At 32.6% G+C, this 23,052-nt stretch overlaps 1 protein-coding gene across 1 annotated transcript in view; it reads left to right on the top strand.

Moving 5' to 3' along the window:
- The first annotated feature begins 3,035 nt into the window (after positions 1 to 3,035).
- LOC133193107 (tyrosine-protein kinase RYK-like) overlaps positions 3,036 to 23,052 on the top strand; it is a 30,818-nt gene continuing 10,801 nt past the window's right edge. The window contains exons 1-3 of the mRNA XM_061329085.1: positions 3,036 to 3,253; positions 18,158 to 18,291; positions 21,117 to 21,216. Of these exons, the coding sequence (XP_061185069.1) occupies positions 3,145 to 3,253; positions 18,158 to 18,291; positions 21,117 to 21,216 (343 nt within the window). The 5' untranslated portion in view covers positions 3,036 to 3,144. The remainder of the gene's footprint in view (positions 3,254 to 18,157; positions 18,292 to 21,116; positions 21,217 to 23,052) is intronic.

Here is a 23,052-nt window from a genome sequence, read left to right on the forward strand (position 1 = left end):
TTTAGAGAGTAAAATATAAATAAAATAAAACCAAACCATTTCATTTTTCCGGATTGTTATCTACACCAAATTTAAAGACATCTTTTTTTTAAATGGGTTCAGCATGAAAAAATTGATATTAACTCTTAATTATTTTGTATGATTCTTTGTTGTTGTTGTTGTTTTTTTTTTTATTTTTTTTTTTTTTAGAAAATGTAAGGGGGGGGGGGGGGATAAGATGTAGGGATTTAAAATTTGCTGTGAAAAATGCACAATATAAATATCTAATAAAACATGTTCAAAAAAAGTCAGATAGGAATTTTTATTTATTTATTTATTTATTTAATTATTATTAATAAAACTATGAAATTATTTATAATATAATAAGTTGTAAAAAAAAAAAAAATGTCTGGGTATATTAAAATAAAATTCAAAGTTTAAATTCAATGTTACATACAATGTATTTAATGTCATTCATAGTGTACAATTCTTTCCAATAACAAATTCCGTCGACGGCAAAAAAATTTAAAATCCCTTAGTAAGAAGAAATGAACATTAATACAATGTACATCAGTGGTTCATGCAGGGATCGAACACAGGCTAATATTAAAATTCATGTCATCTCTTGGCGATACATTTCTATGAACTATTTTGCATAACGTATTGTTATAATGAGGAGAGAAAAAAGTAAGTTGTTAGAACTTTTTTTTCCAATCCTTTTGATTTAATCTATAAAATGTGTTCAAAACAAAAACAACTGAGCCACGTACCCTCTCACATTTAAGTTATGCTGTATTTACAGTTAAATTATGTGTTTAATATGGCCCAAGACAGCTGGACTTAAAATAATTTCAAGAATGAAATAAAAGTTCATAAAATTGTAATTTGTTAAGCAAAGTGTGTCTTATTAATCCCAGAAGTGTACTATCTTAACTCGTCTTTAGAAGACATAGTTTCAAATAACAGCTGAACAAACTAGAGGTACTGTGAGCACTGAGCTCACTAAATGATACCCCCGCCTCCCATATGGTTATAATGGCAAAGTTCATGTTTTGCTCTCCGAAACCCGAAATAAGTGTCAGACCAAAAAGTAAAATAGGAGGTGCACAATGGCATTATGTATTAAAGAATCTGTGAAAGTATCATTAAATTTTATTCAGTGGTATAGGAGGAGTTGCGGATAAGAGATGGGTACCCTTCAATATTATAGAAAGAATGGCAGTGTCCATGTTTTGCTATGGGAAACCCGAAATATGTGTCCGATCAAAAAGTAAAATAGGAGGTGCACAATGACGCTATGTAACAAAGATTCTGTGAAAGTTTCATTAAATTTCATTCAGTGGTATAAGAGGAGTTGCGGATAAGAGAGGGGTACCAGACGGACGGACGGACACCCCGATCACTATATACCCTCCCAGCGAGGGGTATAATGAAGCAAAGATCAATCCATTTGGACATATTGCGTTAAAGTACGTGAAAATGGCCAATTTTACTAACTTTGGTGTGGGCGTGCTACTTCAGGTTAATATGAATAATCTCAATACAGATTAGAGTGCGATAAATTGTTTGATTTATTTTAATCGTATATAATTAATTCATTTTCTTTCCTTTTTGAGATTTCACTTTTCTTATTTGTCCAGCCATTGGTCATCCACCCCACCCCACCCAACCCCCATCCCTCCCTGTTTTGTCCGTCCATGTTCTTTTTGGCTTTGATATGTAAATTTCCTGTGTGGAAAAAAGATTTCAAATTTCTAATTGGAGAATAGCAAGAATTTTCATGGCAAATTTAAATTAATTTAAATTAGTTTAATTTCTAAATTTAAAATTGTCCTCTGTTCGATATGAATGCTATGCAGAAATTTCAGTTATGACAGGGAATGATAAAGTATTAAATTTGGTCTTTTTGTAGCTTAGAATTAAATTGTTTACAAAAGGTCAGTGCTTCAAATCATTTCAAACTCGAAGAACATGGTTTACATCAAAATGTTTAGTTGAAGCTATACGGTACCAAATGGCTATGAAAGACGGCAAGCCGTATGCAGTTTTCAAACTCTGCAAATACCTCCCCCCCCCCTCATGAAAAAAGTGGATTACAGGCCCGTAGCAACGGTTTCAAAAGTGGGGGGCCAACTTCCGAAAAAAATCTGCATGACAAGCAAAAAAAAAAAAAAAAAAAAAAAACCTAAGTTGACTAAAAGGGGGGGGGGGGGGGGCAACTGACCAAAATTATCTGACAAGCAAAAAAAAGGTAATTTACTGTCCGAATCCTGAAATTTGCTAGTGCTCGACTTTAAAACATAAAAGGGGGGGGGGGAACCTGCTTCTAAAGGAAAATTACCATAGCAAAATAGTATACTCTGATAGAAGTGGGACCCCCCCCCCCCCGCGTTCTACGGTCTACGGGTCTGGGTTATAAGGGAAGTGGATTTTTTTTATTCTAACATGTATTTGCTTATTAAGCATCTTACACAATTTAAGACGGAGTGGGTCCATGAAAATAAAGCCACATCACTGAAAAAGTTGAAAATAAATTAGCCTACATAGACATTTGTTTCAAATGTTGTTCATATCTTTAGTTTGTCACTCTCTTTAGTAATAAATTCATCTTATTATGAGCCTTTTTCCGTATATTTAGATACGACTGGTTAAGGGTATTAAAAATTAACGATTCACTGAAAACTGAAAGAAATGTTTCATAACTTTATGATATTAAAAAAACAGTGTACTGGATAAGTTAGATTGAATAGTCTTTTTCGTGGTGGACGAATTAACAGAATTTTTTCGGTTTTCATAAAATCTGAGGTCCATTAGTCGTATAAGAAAACTATATATGTGTGGATATCTTTTATTAGAAGTGCCTAGATATGTATTTATAGCCTATCATATCTGCTGCGCATTTCGCTCAAGAATACCTGAATAGTATTTAAAAAATTCAGATAATTGTTAACGTCGATCTGATAAATTATCTGCTATTATGATTTTAGTTATGTGAATTGTTTCAGTTTTGAGTGTGTTCCAGAAAGTATTAAAATTCCTTCCCACGTGACTAGGTGAACTATTCCGTCAATGTTACTCTTCGACCGTTTTCATTCCGTCATTTACTCTCTGAGTGGAAATGTCAACACCACGGAAGGGGCATTTGGAATGTAGCACTCTGAGAGAATGAAGTGTTTTTTGGTGGCCACTACTCTGACTTTTCTTGGATTTGTAACAGTTTGTAAGACTGACCTGGATTTATACCTGGACGCTCATGAAACCTATCGTCTGCTCGGTAAGCTGTTTTCCTTCCCTGCACTTTTGGTGCCATGAATCAGAAGTTGGTAAAAAAGAAATCATTATTGTCTTAGAGCTAATACTTTGATTGAGTTCCCCAGAATGAATTGGGGGTGCACAGAGATTCAGATTGATGTCAGTGGAGCTATATTTTATGGTGTATTTGAGTTTTGTTTTGGTTGGTAATGTTGAAATCATGTTTATAGTTTAGAAGATTTGTTGATATGATAATAAGCTCTCTCGGGGCATATCTCTGCTGCTGATGCTGTGTAAAGCCAACCATCTCCCCTGAGGCTAAATAGCCCCTTTGTAAAATGGTAAAATCAAAGAGGTAACGTTTGGATTAGTCCAATCCTTAGAAACCCATTATTTCATTCCTAAATAACTGAATAAAAAAATAATAACTTTTAATTGTGGATGTTTTTATGCAATTTGAAATTCTTATTTCAACTTTGGCAAGAATAAAAAAAAAGCTAAAAATCATAAAACAAGCTTTGTTAATAGCTTCATTTCTGATGAGTATACATCATTTTGATTTAAGAACATTTAAAGTTTCGATATCCTTATCAGATGTTACATATTTGATAACAAATATTTAACTCAAAGAAATAATTGACCCACTGATTATACTGTAACCCTTTACATTATTTTATTTGTAAAAGGTGTGATCCCTATATACACATTTTTCATGGTATAACAGATAGAGAAAGGGCTGGTAAGTTTTAAGAAGTTTTGCCAAATCCAATTCTATTTTAAATTTATAAACATTAAAATAATAATTTATCTTTAAACTAGTAAATGAATTTTTATTATGTCATATTAAATTAAATCACACTGAACATGCTTAAAGATTGAAAATAACTCTTTTCCAATTATTACTGTATTTATTTTTCATTTTAAATCAATATTATATTTTTTACTTAATACAATGTTTTAAATTTATATTAATATACATTATTAAAAATGCCAATTGTATGAATAAATCTAAATGTTATCAAAGATGTACATGTAAATCAAGGAAAAAGTATGTAACAATAAAGTTAAGGCAATTAATCATGGAGAGGACTGGGACTGACCTTTTTCAATGAAAATAAGTACTTGTGTAATTTATTTTTTATTTAATATTAAAATTTTGTTATTAATCCATATGTATATTTTTGATTTAGATTTTGGATAAATCTGTCATAATATAGTATGATTTTTCAATTATTCTAGATGCAGTCTAGTACACTTAAATTCCCATTACCACGGGTGGTTCCCCTGTCATTTTTCTGTATGTTTGTGTAATTAATTAAAGCAGTTTGCTAAGTTAATTATTAGTGTTTACCGAGTAATTCTCCCCGTTGATGCTGAATTAGAAGAGATTAATGCCTTATGATTGCAGACAGTTCACCTGCAATTCATAGAATTCTTAATAACATTTTTGTTGGAAGAGATTTCATCATTTTTTCTGGAGCATTGTCTGGTATTTGACATGTTTTAGTTGTTTGCAATTGATCTCTGCTTTCTACAGTTAAGCCTGTTAGTTCAGTTTAACATCATACAGTATTGTACTTAGAACAGTATAAGTGATAATCCAAATTAAATTTATATTTATCTGTAGATGCATCTGAAACAATTTGTTACTTTCGCTTCCTGAAATTTAGCAGGTAAAAGCTCTGGAATGAAATCTTGAAATATTCTTTTTCTTTTGAAGACCAAATTTCATTGATCTTCAATAATTAAAGCATAATTATGATCTGAAAGCATGCAAAATTAATATATGATAATAAATTAATGATGATGTACACACATGTAAGTGAGACGGTAAATTGTCAAAAGTTGTGCAAACTATTTAGATTAAATCATTATGTATGTAGGATTTGTAAGGACTTCAATGATTTTTAATTCTACTTTATACAAGGATGCATCCTCTGACAAGTCTTTGACACACTGTTTTTAACAATTCCAAATAATTTCGCTATGTCAGTTACAGTAAAACATGTTTATTGCAAATGCTGGTAATGAATTTACGCTTATACGAAGCAATTTTCATTCACCTTGGATTTTTAATAGTATTATGAACTTAGCAGATATATAATGAATTACATTTATAACAAAGCAAAGTTGTCTGTTCCTGGACCTTCGCTATAAGCATGTTTTACTGTACACAGATTCTTGCATTAAATGGTTAAATAAATGTAAACCTTGTTATAGATCATGATTTTCTAAATTAAAAATACTCATGTAGTTATGAATGAAAATTGGTAAAATTTATGTATGAAATGTATATTGTCAAAAACTTTCTGAATCAATGAATATCTGTGTGATTTTGTATACATTGTGGGTATGAGTTGCGATTGTGGATAGAATGTTTTGGAGTGGTATCATTGTTCAGACAAACAAGAGGATTCGTGATGCTTGAGAAAATCCTGGTTAAAGATAATACCCTGGTATTCGCTCCACAGAGTTTTGTTTTCTGTTGACATCAGTCATTTGAGTCCTGCGTATGGAGATATAATACACTCTCCTTATGTGGTCTGGCCTCTCTCAGTGTATCAAGAATCGAAACAAGCTACCTAGACTTCTGAAGGGACTGTGATTAGATTTGGACTATCATTCTCAGCGAGTATCCTTAATTCCCTTACTCTGTTAAACCCAGTTTTAATTTGCCGGGTATCCATATTTGATGTAATACTCAGCTCTGAACCTTTATGTTGCCATAATCACTCAAACAACATGCTGCAATATGGAGTGAATTGAAAAGTGAAACTTCAATTAAAATCTAATTTACTTTCCATGTTAGAAGAATTACTAGGCAGATTTAACAAACCATGCATGATGGAGGAAAAGAAAACATTTTTATTGATGCCCTGTCGGGGTTTTATACCAAGAGATGTGTCTAAAATTAAAGTACATTGTATATGCTTACATATGGCGTGAGGCTATACATTGAATTATATTACTGCAATCTTCAGTAATGTTGTCTTTCTCTTTGCTTTTTTTTTCTCCCGGATTGAAAGAGATTTTGAAGTTATTGAATGTGTATTTGGAGTGTTATTTATTTATGATAACCATATTGAGTCTGAATTTAGTGCCTCAAATTTTACAGTAATCTTCTTTATCAACTTATTAATGTAATCATAATTAAGTGCATTTCTATATTTATACATGTAATTTGTTTTTATCATATATTAGCATGTACACGTAATTGTAACTGAATTAGTGGACAAGAACCTGCACAAAAGATGATAATAAAAATATGATTCACACTAAATTTTAGTATGTTGCAGTATCATTTTTGTCTTATTTTTTCATAATGAAGTGATTTCAGTGCATATTTTCCATTTGCCTGTTCCAGACAAGGAGCACAGGGCAGGTATGACTGGTGGACAGGGGATGCTTACTCCTTCATGGCACCTGATCCCACCTCTGATATTTTGAGAAGTCCTTGTTTGATCTGCTCCAAATTTGTATGGTTTCAATGGACTTTTGAGCTTGATTACTGTTTGTTATCTTCAAATTTCATTGTTTAAAATTGCAAAGTAAAGTACATGTACTCACCTCTTGGTGGCAGACTGAATAAACAGAACTACATAAACATAAACAGAGTTTACATATTTTCAGAGATATGGGTTTGATGGTCTTTGAATGGTTTTGCTGGACATTGGCTAAGATGTTCAATGTTTTCTTAGCATTAGATGGTGAAACATTTGATACTTAAATAGTTTATAAAAGTTGAGAAAATTAATTTATTAAATATCATCAATGGATAGTGCAGGACTCTATACCATAACATTTTTTCTTACTTGTCCGTTCAGACAAGGGCATGACTGTGAAATTTACTTTTCCGAATATAATTTTCACTTCTCCAAAATTTTTTCAATAAGAAGTCAGTAAAACTTAGGTATCTTGAACATTGATATATCTTGAATACCATTGATTTGAAGTCCCAACCAATTATTCTTTAAGTATTTTACCCTTGATATCTTGAACACTTGAATATCTCGAAGTTTTTCACCAGTCCCATTGAGATCGAGAAATGGAGGTTTGACTGTATTTTACAACTTGACAAATATCATAAATTAAAATATAGTTTATGACATTTCATTTAGACTGTTTAATGATTTTTTGACACATACAGGAAATTATGAAACTAAATTGTATCATCCCATCATACATAAGTAGTTAATTGCTAAATTACAAATAATAGAAAATAGCAACAATTAGAAATAATATCAACATCCAACATCTATTTGCCTTTTTCTCCAAACCTTTTAGCTCACCTGAGCTGAAAGCTCAAGTGAGATTTTCTGATCACATTTTTACTACTCTTCTTTTCTTTTATTACAGCTTTCCTATCCAATACTGAAAATTGAAATTTCATTAGATCCTTGCAAATAAGATTTTAGGGGCAGGGGCCCTTAAAATAGTGTGAACACTATATACTTATATGATTGTTAGCGATATTGGTTGTTTGATTGTGCTTTGTTTTTATTTGTGGTTGTTTGTAACATTGGATGATAGGTTGTATTATGGTTTTGTTTCACTTTGTGGTTGTTTGTGACATTGGTTGTGCTTTAGTGGTTGTTTGTGACATCAGGTGATTGGTTGTTATACTTTGGTTTTGTTTATGGTTGTTTGTGACATTGGATGATTGGTTGTATTATGGTTTTGTTTGTGGTTGTTTGTGACATTGGTTGTGCTTTGGTTTTCTTAGTGGTTGTTTGTGACATCAAGTGATTGGTTGTTGTACTTTGGTTTTGTTTGTGGTTGTTTGCAACATTTGTTGTCTGGTCATGCTATATTGTCCCCCCCCCCCCCCCCCCCCCCCCGTTGTTGTTTGCCACATTAGGTGTTTAATGGTTTTGTTGATAGTTGATGATGAAGCCTCTGTGACAGACATTGACCAGGAACACTGGTTCCTTTTGGCATCTGTCTTTATCGGACAGAAGTGTAGTAGATGAGTCTGCATCCTATGTTTTCAGCACCTCTAGTTGTAATCAGGATGTGAGATATTGTGTGAACCATTGGCACTATTAAGGGTTTGTCTTGAAGTAAGAGAATATTTCTGCAAGTCATCTTGTTTTGTGTGTTCATTTAGTTTACTTGGAATTTGAACTGAGCAAATGTAGAAACACCTTCCCAAGTTTTCATCCCCATAATTTTTGGCCCATATGATGTTTAGAACTTTTGAAAACAATTAATTCCAACAAACATTTAAAGGAATATGCTGCAAAAATATTTCAGAGGCTTGCATACATGCTGCTACAAGCATTACAATTATCTATAAACTATAATGGTCAAAATAGTCAAGCATATATTGCATATATATTCTTTAGCTTATTAAATTACTGTAATGTGTTATCAGATCACATAGTTAAAGCAAATGTCATTTAGAATAAGATTTTGAAACAGAAGCATCCAGAAGGAGTCATAGTGGATCATGGATTGCTTCCCAGCAGTGTTAAGAGTTTTCCTCACAATGTTATGAAATAATAAGAAAATATGAATCTCAAGCTGAAGGAGCTCTTTTGGGATTTAGAGATAAATTATCAATTCAATTTCAGGGGGATAATGTTAAGATTTCTTTAAAACCAAGTCAGACAAGTTGATGAGATGTTTTTGTTTCTCTGCAGCTTTTGAGAAGCCATTACTGATGATAAAATGGTTATATAGAGCACTTTGGGAGATAAGTGTTTAAGAATATACCAATGTTTTAAAGAACATGCGAGACTTTTTAAATGAATTTACAGGTGTACCTGATCAGAATGGATGATAGTAGACACAACACTTTGACAATTTAACTTCTTACGCTGTCACAAGTGGACACAGATTTGGATTGATGCAACAATGAATAACAAGAACACGGAGAATTTTAAGCTTCTCTTTGCTTTGTTGATAAATAAAGATTGATAATTCAAAGTATACCTTGTAAATCAGTGGGCTTATTCATTTTAACTGATTTTAATCAATTTGAGCTATCCATCCCTTAAAGTACGCTGTGTAGTGTTTGTAGGAAATAAATTAACTGCTTCTGCATTCGCTAATAATGTTTATTCTTTTTGACGACAGGTATATGTTACAATAAGTGTGTATGAGACATGCTTCATTCTCCAGGATGTGATATTGCTACATAGAATTTATCTACCTTGTCATAATTCTTATCAAAACATTACCAGTCTCTATGATCAGTCTCTCTCCAGGTAAAATGTTAATTTCCAGTGAGAAATGACGAGACGAGATCCCCCAATTTTAATTTCCTATTGTTGGTGAGAATCAATGAGAATTTTGGAATAATTCCCTGGCTACAGTATTATTAGATATCAGGAACTACACAGACAAACAGATACTTTGTCCCAGACTCAGTTATAATTGGAAAATAGGAGGGAGAGGCTTTATAAAATGTTGTTTTTCCATGTGCACCTGCAATTTTATTAATAAAGTGCATTAAAGTGGATAGTAACGGACTTTTCTCTGACACAGAGCCTTAGATTTCAAATACCTTGGTTAGAGCTTGATTGTAGAGAGCAGGGTGTCAAAACTTCTTACATTTATCAATGGCAATCTTAGTGAGAGTCTAAACTCCAAGGTATGCAATATATGCAAGCATTTTTCATTCATTTATCGATTGTATTTAAAGATTTACGTAGTGCAGTACATATCTGAGAAAACCAATTTTTTCATGGGAAACTGGTTTATTTCAAACTTTAAAAAAATGATATTGATTTTAGTGTTTCTTGTTATGAAAAAATGATAAGATTCATATACATGTATTTGAAGAATTTTTGATTTGTCTGAAGTCACTTCAAAAACTTTTGTTGAATTAGTTTATAATGCTATAAATGTTAAGTAAAATGACAATTATATTCAAGTAGAAATATTATGTATTAATTAATAGATTCCAACTCTTGATATTTTAATCAGTGAATTTCTTTTTTATTGTCAAGAGAATATATTCTAAGGAGTTCTTGGGAGGAATTTCTCCCTTCTGTGCAGAATTTGTTCAATATAGGGGAAAAAAATGTGTTTTGGTTCATTAAAATTGTCTATGTGGTGCCCTGGTTTCCACCGACCCATTCTGATCTTCTTCATGAACTGGAGCTTTAAGTATGCTTAAGATTGCAACTTTGCTTTTTTGTTCTCTCACAAGAAATCGTACAATGCACATTTTAAGCCTCATTTGAGTTGTTATAAACAGCTCTAGGTCAAAGTTCAACATTAGAGAAACCCGTGATGTAGTTTGTCATAATAATTGGTCTGAAACTGGCTCTTTCTGAGGTTAATGAGGGAGTTTGGGGGTTATTTAAGGGTGCTGTTCTAATACTACCAGAATCTGTCATCAAGTGTAATTGGTTTGATACAGAACCTGGAGGGAAGGGGAAGAAATTGTAAACCAATTAAAGGGGGTAAGAAGATCCCGGAGAGTTTACATAGGTACTGAACTGTCCAGAATGTCAGGTACACTAAAGAACATATATATAACATATGGGAGGAAATAGACTTTGCAGATTAATGGAATCCTTTTACCAAGGTATAAATTGAGGGAGTCTGATCTGGTAGGGGAGGGGGAAAATGCAAGGGGTCAATTTAAAATTGCAGAAACAACATCAATATTAATATTTACCTAAAATGAAAAATTTATTACCTAATGTTTAATTTGGTAAATACTCTTTAGTAATTGTATTTTGAATTATATTAATAATGGTAATGTTTTAATAGATATTGGATGTTGAAATAAGAAATCTATCAGGTTTTAATTATTTCCTTTTTAAAGTATTTATTATATTTTTTTACTGAAAGGAATACATAAACAAAACAGCATTAATATTTCAAAATAAAATATTTTTAAAATTTTAAAAGTAAAGTGATTATCTGTGTTCTCCGTATCGTTTTGGGTTATAATGTATGATTGTATACATTTTACGTACTTTTGGCTGCAGTAAAACTAACGGAAAAGTAAAGAAACATTTTTGTCTAACCAGCATTAGCCTCATGCAGTGTTTGACAGGTTGAGATGCAATAATCAGAGAGCTTATTGAAGATATGGTGCCATTCAGCAGTGACATAACCGTATAGATTTTCTTTGCTTCTTCAGGAAAAAATCAGGGTTGTTGTCTCACTCATTTCCCTCTTATCTTTCCATGGATTATGATAGATTTAAAAATGTCACTATTCTCCACCACTCAACCCCTTGTAGTGGGCCACTATTTCTACCAAGGATCTTCCCATTCCAAAGTGATTTTTCATATTTCAAATCTTCAAAGGGATTAGCAGTTATCTTCTGCAGGGGACGTTCCTTTTTATGTCCGACCCATCTTAACCCTAGCCGCAGGCAGAAATTGACAAAATCCACTAACACACCAATCCACTTCAATCTGTCAGTGGAACTGACAAGCTGTGTCCGCTGAAGATCAAGTGTGCAGTGTTTGAGAGAACATTACCTGTAATATGTTTATTTAATTAGAAAATAATGTCGCCCTTTGACAAATTTGTTCTAGTATATGTTGAAGTTTTGTTCTGTGTTTGCTTTAATAATGTACTTTTCCTGTTGTGGTGTTTAGATTGTGTCCCCGGTCGAGACACTTCTGAATCAGTGATTAGCCTACATGTAGTCCCTCTCCTTCTTTGCCCAATTCTTCAATTTACTAGTAATTCAGAAATAAAAGTTATAGTTTATTTGATGTATAAAGATTACTAAATTGAATATTTGATTTTATAGGTAGACAATTTCACAACCATCTCAAAGATCTTTTACTTATTGTGTAACTTTAAACTTTATGCTTATACATCTTTCATTTCTTTGATAAAACCTGACATTGATATATGTTTCCAAAAGTTACTCTCTTAATTTAATAATTTCAAACATCTCTGATCCTTATAAAAATGTGAAATTCTTTGATTGACCCCCCCCCCCCCCCCCAAAAAAAAAAAAAAAAAAAAAAAAAAAAAACAATTGCTTCAGTTATGCTTAACACTTTAAAAAACAAAAATATATATAGTATGAGTGTGTGTGTATATATATATATATATATATATATATATATATATATATATATATATATATATATATATATATATATATATATATATATATATACTGGAGATTTTTGTAGTATTTAAATTGCCTTGAAATATATAAGTACATGCATACCAATATGCTGAGTATAGAAAGGTTATCTGAAGATTCAATCAGAATCTGTTAACCTTGATGTCAAAATATGTCATAAAACAATTAACATGTTCTGTTGTAAGGTGAAGAAAGCATGTAAATAAGATACATATAGGCCAGGAGGCACGTCCCTGATAGGTTCTGATAAGTACCTCCATCCCAAAAAAGGAGATATTGGCCAGGCATGTAGAATTTATTAAAGTCTATTATAAAAATTTAATGTGGCATTTGTTTCCTTTTGACAGGCTGATACAATAGTAAGTAACCAAACACCGGATGATGAACAGATAAAATTTATCTCATTTGTTAGTGTTTCATTTTTGTTAAATTAGGTAGTTTTTTCATAAAACTGACTGCCAACTCAGGCCATGTGGTTGTATGGCGTCTTGACTCTAGATAAAACAAACTTTAATGAGTGAACAAGAATTCCACCGGCTGCTATTTTATCTAATTCTGCCAATTTAATAGAATTTTATTTTGCAATTTTTCTATGTCAACAAGTTTTTCAGATTTTGATAAAATTAGCCTTGATGCTGCTGATGATTTCTCGTAACCAAAGATTACAAAGACGCAGTATTTATTTTTATAATAAATGAGTTTGTTGCATTGAGTCGAAGCATGTAATTCATAGGAGTCAGAGTATTGGTGTATTTATCAGTGGCTATTACAAGGGTATTGTGTGCTCTTTTTTCATTTGTCTTCAAAATCAATGATATCCAATTGAGTCACTACCATTAAATTAGTGGTTTTTACTTGTACTTGGGAAACAAAGTGTAAATGATGGTATCTGAGAGTGAAATGGATAGTTGAGTCAAATAGCTGAACACTGTAATATCTGAGTCATATGAGTTCAAATGTTTTTAAGTTAATGTTTGTATTGTCATTTTGAAAGAAAGAAAGAATTTATTGATGCTTTTATGATATTCTTCAAAAAAATTTTGAAAGGCAAAAAAAAAAACCCAATAAATTCAGACCAGAGTCTGAAGCTTTTCCAATCAAATGTATCCAGCATTCATCTGTCTGTATTATCCCTATGTCTGTTCTGTGTTTTTACTTTTCACATTTTGAACTTCTTCAGAATTGGTGGTCCAGTACCAACCCATGATGATTTTAGTGGGGGGGGGGGGGGGGGGGGGTCCCTTAGTTCCTTAGACTTTGAAAAAAAAATAATAACCTTGTTAAAATTGTTTTTCTATAAATGATACTTTTCAAGATTAAGTTCCCTTTCATAACCAAAATTTTTAGATTCATTTCCCTTTTGTGCATTATTAATTAATGTGTTAAACAGTTTATACTTATTTTCTATTCAAAAGCACAGGAAAGGGAAGATTTTTGTATCCTTCAAGTTGGGAAGAAATTGAAAGGAATATAATTTACCTGTATACTTGTACAATAACTTTAATTCATATCAAGCTTTTGAAAAAAAAAAAGGGGGGGGGGAGGGTAAAAAAAATTAGATGCATTTTTTCCTTCGGGTTTCAATTTTCCCCTTGAATGAATTTTAAGTAAAGATTTTAAATAATACCGGAAAATTACTAAATTGAAAACGAGGTATTTAATTCTTTACTGTGAAATCAAGCCATACAGACTAAGATGAATTTAGGTTATTTTATAGCTTTATTAACCTAATTGACAATGGTTGGAGTTCACCAGAATTTGATATAAGACAGTTTTAATATTTAGATACCACATTTTTGTTCTGTGGTAGATTCTTAGTTTTACTTTGTGTCTAATATCTTTTTTTCATGCTCATGATTAAGATTTTAATGGTCAATTATCATTTGTCCAGTAATTGCTATTTCAAGTGTTCCTTACAAAATCCCTTTGTCATAGATCCTTAATGCCATGCTGACCTTGTGCTGTAACTTTTATGTTCAGGTCAGCTATACTGTCCGGGTCATCTGTTTGTTTACAGGTGTGTTTGAATCAGGTATCAGCTTGAAACCTTAACTTGGTCTGGGAACTAAGACGTACAAATTAATAACTGGCTAGGCAGACAGTTGTGCATCAGTATATGATTGCAATTGACATTTTATCATTTAATTTACAGATTTTTTTGTATTTGAACATTTAACGAACTAGATGACATGGGTAGTGTAATTATTGTTCATCATAAAATGGTTGTTTAATTTGCTTATCTGGAAAAGATCATCCAAATTGCTCATATTGTTCGCCATTTCTGTAAAGAATTCCAAGTTAAAGAGAAATGATTTTGAAGTTAAATTGCTGATGGGCTGTTAATGGATGGTCATTAGTCTAATTTGATCTGAGAACTGATAATATTATAAAAAAAATTCCCAGCTGAGCAGTATTTCTATTTATGTTGTTTGAATTTGTCGTGCAGAAGGTGTTTTCCACAATTACGTTTTGTGTCTTTGAAAGAGATAATGTGTAATTGGATTTAAACTATGCAAAACGTGTTTTGAAAAATCTACTAGTTATGATTTAATCAAGAAATTATTTCTTGATAATTATCTTAATTCATATTTTTAACTTTGAACCAAATCTTTTTTCCATTCGTCTTCATTTTTGCTACCAGTGTATTTATATGTTGAATTCAAAAACTTTTTGACAAGTTTTTCTCTTCGCAGACAATGAGAATTACATTTCTTTTATATTATAACTTATAATTATAGTCAAAAGCATGAATTACAAATCACTTACTATGAAATCACTAATACTTGGAAGGGGGGGGGGTGTCATTGTTTTCATGGTTTGAAGATACCAGTGCAATAATTCATGTCCTCTATGAAATGTTATATTTTGAAATAAAGAACCATGATCATGTCTTCATCCACAAAATCCAATCACCATGAACTAACTTTAAACTTGACAATAATTATTTTACTGTTTGAAAGTATTATACTCCTTCACATTTGCTTAAGGTGAATGCCTTATGTCTGGGGAATGTCTAGTGAAGGCCTTATGTCTAGGGAAGGTCACTACTGAAGGCTTTATGTATAGGAAATGTCTACTGAAGGTCTTATGTCTAGGAAAGGTCTATTGAAGGCCTTATGTCTAGGGAAGGCTTACTCTATGCCTTATGTCTAGGGAAGGTCTACTAAAGGCCTTATGTCTAGAGAAGGTCTAGTGAAGGCCTAATGTCTAGGGAATGTCTACTAAAGGTCTATGTCTAAGGAATGTCTTGTGAAGGCTTAATGTCTAGGGAAGGTCTAGTGAAGACTTAATGTCTAGGGAAGGCCTAATGTGTAGTGAAGGCCTAATGTCTATGGAAAGCCCAATATCTAGGGAAGGCTTACAGTGAGTGTATGCCTTATGTCTAGGGAAGGTTTACTTAAGGCCTTATGTCTAGGGAATATCTAATGAAGGTTTAATGTCTAGGGAAGGTCTAGTGATGGCCTAATGCCTAGAGAAGGCCAAGTAAAGTCTGAATGTCTAGGGAATGTTCAGTGAAGGCTTAATGTGTAGTAAAGGCCTAATGTGTAGGGAAGGTCTAGGGAAGGCTTTAAACGTTTAGAGAACCTAATTATGTCCAGAGAATGTCTAGTGAAGGCCTAATGTCTAGGGAAGGTCTAACTCAGAGGTCAAGGCAAAAGTTTTCCCTATCTGTCCATCCTGAAGTGACATTTGTCTTATTTGAAAGCTTTTCAAATACTGTCCTCATTCCTACAGCAAAATGAAGAAAGCCCAGCTTGATTGGATGTATCTTCCTGTACGTCATGTATTATAATTTTACATGAATCTAGAACTCCAAGCAAGGGAGATTTGGCATGTTTAAATTGCACTAATTTTCAATTCAAGTTAATTCAGAAAATCAATGTTTACACAAGCTAAACAAACATTTTCCTAAGGTGTATAATTTAGTATGGAACGTTTGTGAATACAGTATCATCTGTTCACTGGAATATCATATCCTGAAGACCAGATTATTTAGAGCTCACAGAGACAATATGACTGTACCTCCAGAATGGAGGTCAAGTGTCATTTTCCAAATCCTGTATGGTTTTCAAGTCCCTGATCAATACTCTGTTGTCCTTTCAGATATTGAAAATCATGATATCCTGGGCTCTTCTGTTCTTCAAATAATCAGGATTCAATTAATGTCCACTCAAAATAACAAGAGTGGATTATAAAGTGGCAGTAGGTAAACAGTTTGGAATCAGCTCTCTGTCAGTGTCTGGTGCAGGTGCTCTGGGGGATTACCATGAATCATTCCTAAAACACTGTCACACAAAGAATTTTATACCTATATCTATAGAATTCAAATATTATTAGAATGTATTATAACAAAATATTTCACATCAAGATTTAGAGGCTGTTTGATATTATTCAAAACAAAAAAAATTCTTGATTCAGTTTATAAATTATGATTGGCATGTAACAGCTGCATCAGTGTTTGTCAAAATTTTTTTGATTCTTACTCATGATACCATTTCTTAACTTCAGTGACAGTCTCTGTCTCAACAATACAGATATATCACTAAAAACTCTTCTAGTGGTGACTTACTTTTACCAGCCTGACTGAATTTTTACTAGTGTTCAGGCATTAAGCTGGTCCTTTTTGGTGCACATTGCTGCATTGTAAGTTAGAATACCTAACACTATTATGGTTATCAAATTTTAGTCTGTAAACACATTCTACGCAAACCAAGAGTTTGCAGCCCATTTTGCTGGGGAGCGGACTGTAAACTGCAAAAGTGCAGGCAACAAGAACTCAGCCTCATTATCAAAGATATTTTACAACTCATAAATCTAGAGAAACTTGTATACTTTATAATTATCATTATGAATCCTGTAACTTTAGTCACTAATAATAATGTTAACTTGATGTTGTAATGAATTTTGATAATTGTGTCATAATAAGCTAATTTTACAATCTAGTGCTGATTGAGCTGATGTAAGAACAATATATTAGAGGGATCAGGATATTCTTGACATTGTGTTTATGGTTTCTAACATCTGTGTGTACAGATATTTTTTAAAGAAGGGTCATGAAACTATGCTGTTGTTGAAAATCTAATATAAATTTTGTTGATGATAAAAGGTGACTCATATTACCTTTAAATTACTGTTGCATTGCAATGTTATGTCAGAAGGTCAAATGATGGAGATAAAGTTATCTCCCCTGATGTATAAAACCTGAGACCTGCACTCTTTGTTTTCTGTGTAGTGAGTGTTTAAAGCCTTTGATATCTGATTTCTGTGGGAGTCTGGTTTATTTATGTTGATCAGCAGCAGAGACAATAAACACCTGTCTAGCCTTCAAGTCACAAAAACATACACTTTTTTTAAGGGGGAGGGTTTTTTCCTAACTATGGTTCGTGTTTAATTATTCCATAGACTATATTCATATACATATGAATATATTATGTGTAATATTTTGTTGTGCTAAATGGCTTAAAGTCTTGAAATATGTGCATTAGTTTATTATATTAAAAAAAAAAAAAAAAAAAAAAAGTCTGCTTTTTTTTTTTTTGAAAACTTTTCTTTTTTCATAGGAAAATTTTTGATGATGCAAAAAATAAGAGCATCTGCAGGCGAAGGAATATGCACTAAAGCATGTTAATTATTTAATTTCTGCAGTAATTTACATTGTACTCTTGAGATCTTGTTTTCATAATTAGATTTATTCATCATAACCAGAAATTCACAGATCCCCACCTTATTCTTTTTTTGTGTTGGATAATTTTCTAGAATATTGAGTTTGATAATTTTAATGTTGTATAATATGTTAAGGTCAAAATCTGCTGAATATTTTTAATTTAATAATTTTTTTTGTTCATTTTTCAGGAGTGAATGCAGAGTTATACTATGTAAGGAAGGGAATTGTTAATAATTATGCCTTATCATTTATTCTTCCTATTCATCCTGATGTACAGGAAATTGTCTTCACGTGGCGAAGTCTACGACAAGGTCCACCTGATGTAAGTAAAAAAGGGTGAATAAAAATGGTCAATTAAAATAATTAGTGATTTCTGAAAAATGTATTGGTTTTATTCTGGTAATCATTTGAATTCCAAATACGTTGATTAGGTACTTATAAGTGTAAAGAAGGAGGAAATGGTTTCACTCAGAGCAAAATAGTGGTAAAGGGACATAACTATCATAATTTGATCTTTGGATTTGTATTCAGTACAAAATGTATTTCTTTAAAAACATTTTCATTTGGATTCTTCATTACTTTTACTGGCTCATTAAATTTTATTTTGACTCTATGACATTGTAGTCTAGATGTAATTTGATTGCCAGTTTGTTTCCAAACTTCTGTCTGTAAGCTCCTGTGATAAGTTTGGCTTGTTTAACATTATAAAACACAACAGAACTGTAGGAGATAGTGAAGCAATGTCAGCAATGTGCACCTTAATGAGCAGGTAATGCCAGAGTCGGAATGCTACAGTGAAGATTGGCAGCTACACTTCATAGGAGTCATCTGTAACAGGCTAGAGCTGACTTAATCACGCAATATGTCAAATCTTTCTGTGCTATTGAGGCTCAGAAGTCAAGAAAATTGTATTTTCTGACACAACACTGTCAGTTTTCGATTTTATACTACAGTGGAGTCTCGTTCATTTTGTCGCAGTAAAATATTGTAATACTGAGGGCAAAGTTATAAAAGTTCCCAATAAAATCCATTAAAACATCAATTTGAAAGCTTATATTATATATGGATGGGTGTGTATTTTTTCCAATCTGTTTTTTTCTTCCAATCTATAGTATGAATAACTATATTCTGCCCTTGAGTTCATTGTTTTATTCTAATATATATATATATATTGCTCCATCTATCTTTGAGCTTGTATTCTGTCATGCCCCATTCTATCAATGAGTTCACTGATGTGTTTAATCCGAGAGATTCCTCTGTGCCTTTATATTGTGACATCCACACATGTCACAATATAAAAGGGGGGGGGGGGGGGGGGTTACAGTCAGAGGAATGTGGGATTATGTTGTGTTGTGTACATTTTATGAGTATCACTGAGTTTACTAGTTTTCAGATGTATCATGCCCCATTCTGATTTCTTTGGACATGCATGTCATTGATCATTCTGTTTTACTCTGTGATGCTTCATTCTGCATTGAGCAACAGTTTCCCAGAACCTCCCCACTACCTCGAAACAACAGTTTGACTGCATGTTTCCCTCTAGTCATGAAATGTAAGCCTATAATCTTTCATAGTGTTCACTAGTTTATCCTGGATGCTATATTGTATTATTGAGTTCATTTTTTTACCCTGCTATTAAATGCCCCATTCTATCACCAATCTTTCCTGTCATATCCCATTCTATTACCGAGCTCACTGTTTTGTTCTGTCATGTCCCATTCTATCATTGAGTTCACTGTTTTGTTCTGTCATGTCCCATTCTATCATTGAGTTCACTGTTTTGTTATGTCATATCCCATTCTATCATTGAGTTCACTGTTTTGTTCTGTCATATCCCATTCTATCATTGAGTTCACTGTTTTGTTCTGTCATGTCCCATTCTATCATTGAGTTCACTGTTTTGTTCTGTCATGTCCCATTCTATCATTGAGTTCACTGTTTTGTTATGTCATATCCCATTCTATCATTGAGTTCACTGTTTTGTTCTGTCATATCCCATTCTATCATTGAGTTCACTGTTTTGTTATGTCATGTCCCATTCTATCATTGAGTTCACTGTTTTGTTCTGTCATGTCCCATTCTATCATTGAGTTCACTGTTTTGTTCTGTCATGTCCCATTCTATCATTGAGTTCACTGTTTTGTTCTGTCATGTCCCATTCTATCATTGAGTTCACTGTTTTGTTATGTCATGTCCCATTCTATCATTGAGTTCACTGTTTTGTTCTGTCATGTCCCATTCTATCATTGAGTTCACTGTTTTGTTATGTCATGTCCCATTCTATCATTGAGTTCACTGTTTTGTTCTGTCATGTCCCATTCTATTACCGAGCTCACCGCCTGCGTGGCGCAGTGGTAAGAGCGTCTGCTCTAGAGTCATGGAGTAAGGAGTTGATCCTTATGTCGCGGGTTCAAATCCCACTGAATGAGCTTACATTTTTTTGTCATGCTCTTCTGTAAGTGAGCTCACAGTTTCATTTTTACCCATTTAGGGCTATTTCTGGTTTTATAAAGAATCACTTAATTTGTCTGACTAACAAACATATCAAACATTATTGTAGGAAAATAATCCATTATCTAGCACAGATTTAATGGGCATTCAAGTGAAAGATTAGGGGAAAAAATTCTTAAAACATTTTGAAAAAATTTATAAGTAAATTCATTGTGTGTAAAAAGAAAGTGTATTCAGAGGCCAACTTGAATAATTAACATAGTTCATTGACATTCATGATAAAAACAAATTCATAGAAAATTAACCACAAGTAACATGATACAAATAACAAGCTTTTTTTCTTCCTTTCTTGTACATGCATTGACAATGCAGGAAAATATACATTGTCATTATGTTAGACCTGTCACATTGAAATCACAATTCTATGTCAAAGATTCAAATATTATTTTGTTCATTATACATATATTATAATAAAACTTAGTACAATATATCTATGATAATGACAGGGCAAATTTGAATGCTAGGTCACAAAAAAGGTTGAAGATATATTAACAATTTATAAAAAGATAATTCTTATACAGACATTTTAATGACATTAATTGAAAGCCAATTGCAGAGTTTTACTTGGAGGGGAGGGGGGTATCATGTTAGAATATTAGATTGTATTTATGTGGGTGATTCTCTTTTTTTTTCCAGATCTATTACAACATGAGCTTTGAGGTGTCCAATCCGAGAGCCATGCTGATGCCAGTAGCCAACATCTCTAATACTGGAAAGGTCCCCAACTCACTCTCAGGTATCAGTAATATAAGAAGGTTGTTAAATTTCTGAAATATTTCATCTACATTGTAAGTAAACCCCATTGTGTAGCTACAGACAGACATCAGACCCATAGCAATGTTTTTCAAAGTGGGGGCAAACCTCAAAAAAAAAAATTGACAAGCAAAAAAAAAAAATATCAATTGCCAAAACTCAAAAATTCTGTTTGGGGGGGGGGGGGGGGGGGGGCTCTCTTTAACTTTTCAGTAATTGTTTTGAACAACCATGCAGCAGCAACAAAAATAAAAAATAAGTGTTGGTGGGGGGGGGGGGGGAAGCAGTATCCAAATGAAAATTTATTTATTAAAACTACAGTAAAAAACTATTCTTAGAAAAAATGGGGGGGGGGGGGCATAGTATAGGCCTGGACACATTTATTTGAACGAAAATACTCAGTAAATTACAAGTAGCTAGTTTGTTCAGTTGGTAGCTAATCCCTGATTTAGAATTTAAGGTGCCTATGTTTTATTGGTTTGAAACATTGAATTTTTCTCCCTTTCTGTTCGCTGTGATGCTAAAAGAAAAGTTTGAAATGCAAACTACCCTTCCTCTTCCCGACCTTGATGAGACACCATGTTCAGGTTGGTAAAGTCAATGCAAGGGACAGAATAAGTTACTAGTACTGTGAGCTATAGTGGCCATTCTTGAAGTCAAACATTCAGCTCATGGATCTTTTTTTTTAAAATGACCGCTGAATGAGCTCTGTTGTCTACTACACAGTCAGGATTCATTTTGTTTGTCTGTTTATAAAAAATATTTTTAACCCATTTTGATTTGTTGCTCTATTTCTACCTACTGAAAAAGTACATTAAATGTATGTAAACATCTTATATCCATTGCACATTTATCTTAACAAACAATACTTTTTAAAACAAAAAGCATTCTCAAATATTGAGAAGAGAACAATTTGTGTGAAAGCAAGAAGTACATGCATCAGTTGATAAGCCTGTGATGTTCTGGCAGATTTATAGCTTGTCTGTGGCTTACTTTACACTTGTTTTATGTTTTTACCTCCCCATTCCTGCAATTAGCCAAATGGCCACTGACACGGATAAGTAAAATGAGAAATATTTTGTGTACTCTATGAGTCTATTTTGTCATGCCCAGTGAAACTGTTGGACACATGTTTGGTGATTACCAATGATGCTGGTGCTGTATGTAAGAGTAGTGGGACCACCCCTGCTGTTTCCCCATTATTTACCCCTGATGTTTCTCCTGTATTTACCCCCCTCTGTTTGTCTCTGTAGCTGTTGATGAATTCTGCCAGCTTCTCTGTTGTATAAATAGACTGTTAATACTGATGACAGAGAGTAATTCATTTTGATGACAGAACAAATCCTGTATCTGCACTTGGGGATTTTAATGAACAAATTTAATTGATAAAATAGCAGTAATTTGACAGAGCTTTTATCACATTGTGTTGCACAGATGAGTCTGTTTAGCCACTGTGGAGCCAGGACTGATATGAACTGATTTTTTTGAAAATGCAAAAAAGACTAATTGGTATTATCTTAGCTGCAGAAGCAAGTTGCACATAAATTTTAATTTTTTTTTTTTTTTTTTTTTTTTTTTTTTTTGAGAAGTTTACCATTAAATAACATCTTTATATGTTGTGTCATACTGTTTACAAATTGTCTTAAGAACCATAAAAATGTGGAAAGGCTTTTTTAAATGTTAATGTGAATTTACAAGTAAATGACTTTTGTAAATATCAACACCATTCATGAAATTATAAGTAATTTGTTAACTCACATGGAACTTACATGGGACTTCTTTCGGAGAGTTAGGATGTGTTAAGGGGGTTTGACCCTTA

Source organism: Saccostrea echinata, unplaced genomic scaffold (genome assembly GCF_033153115.1).
Source record: "Saccostrea echinata isolate AGI-Se365-2 ecotype Australia unplaced genomic scaffold, CSIRO_AGI_Sech_v1 ptg000001l, whole genome shotgun sequence".
NCBI lineage: Eukaryota > Metazoa > Mollusca > Bivalvia > Ostreida > Ostreidae > Saccostrea > Saccostrea echinata.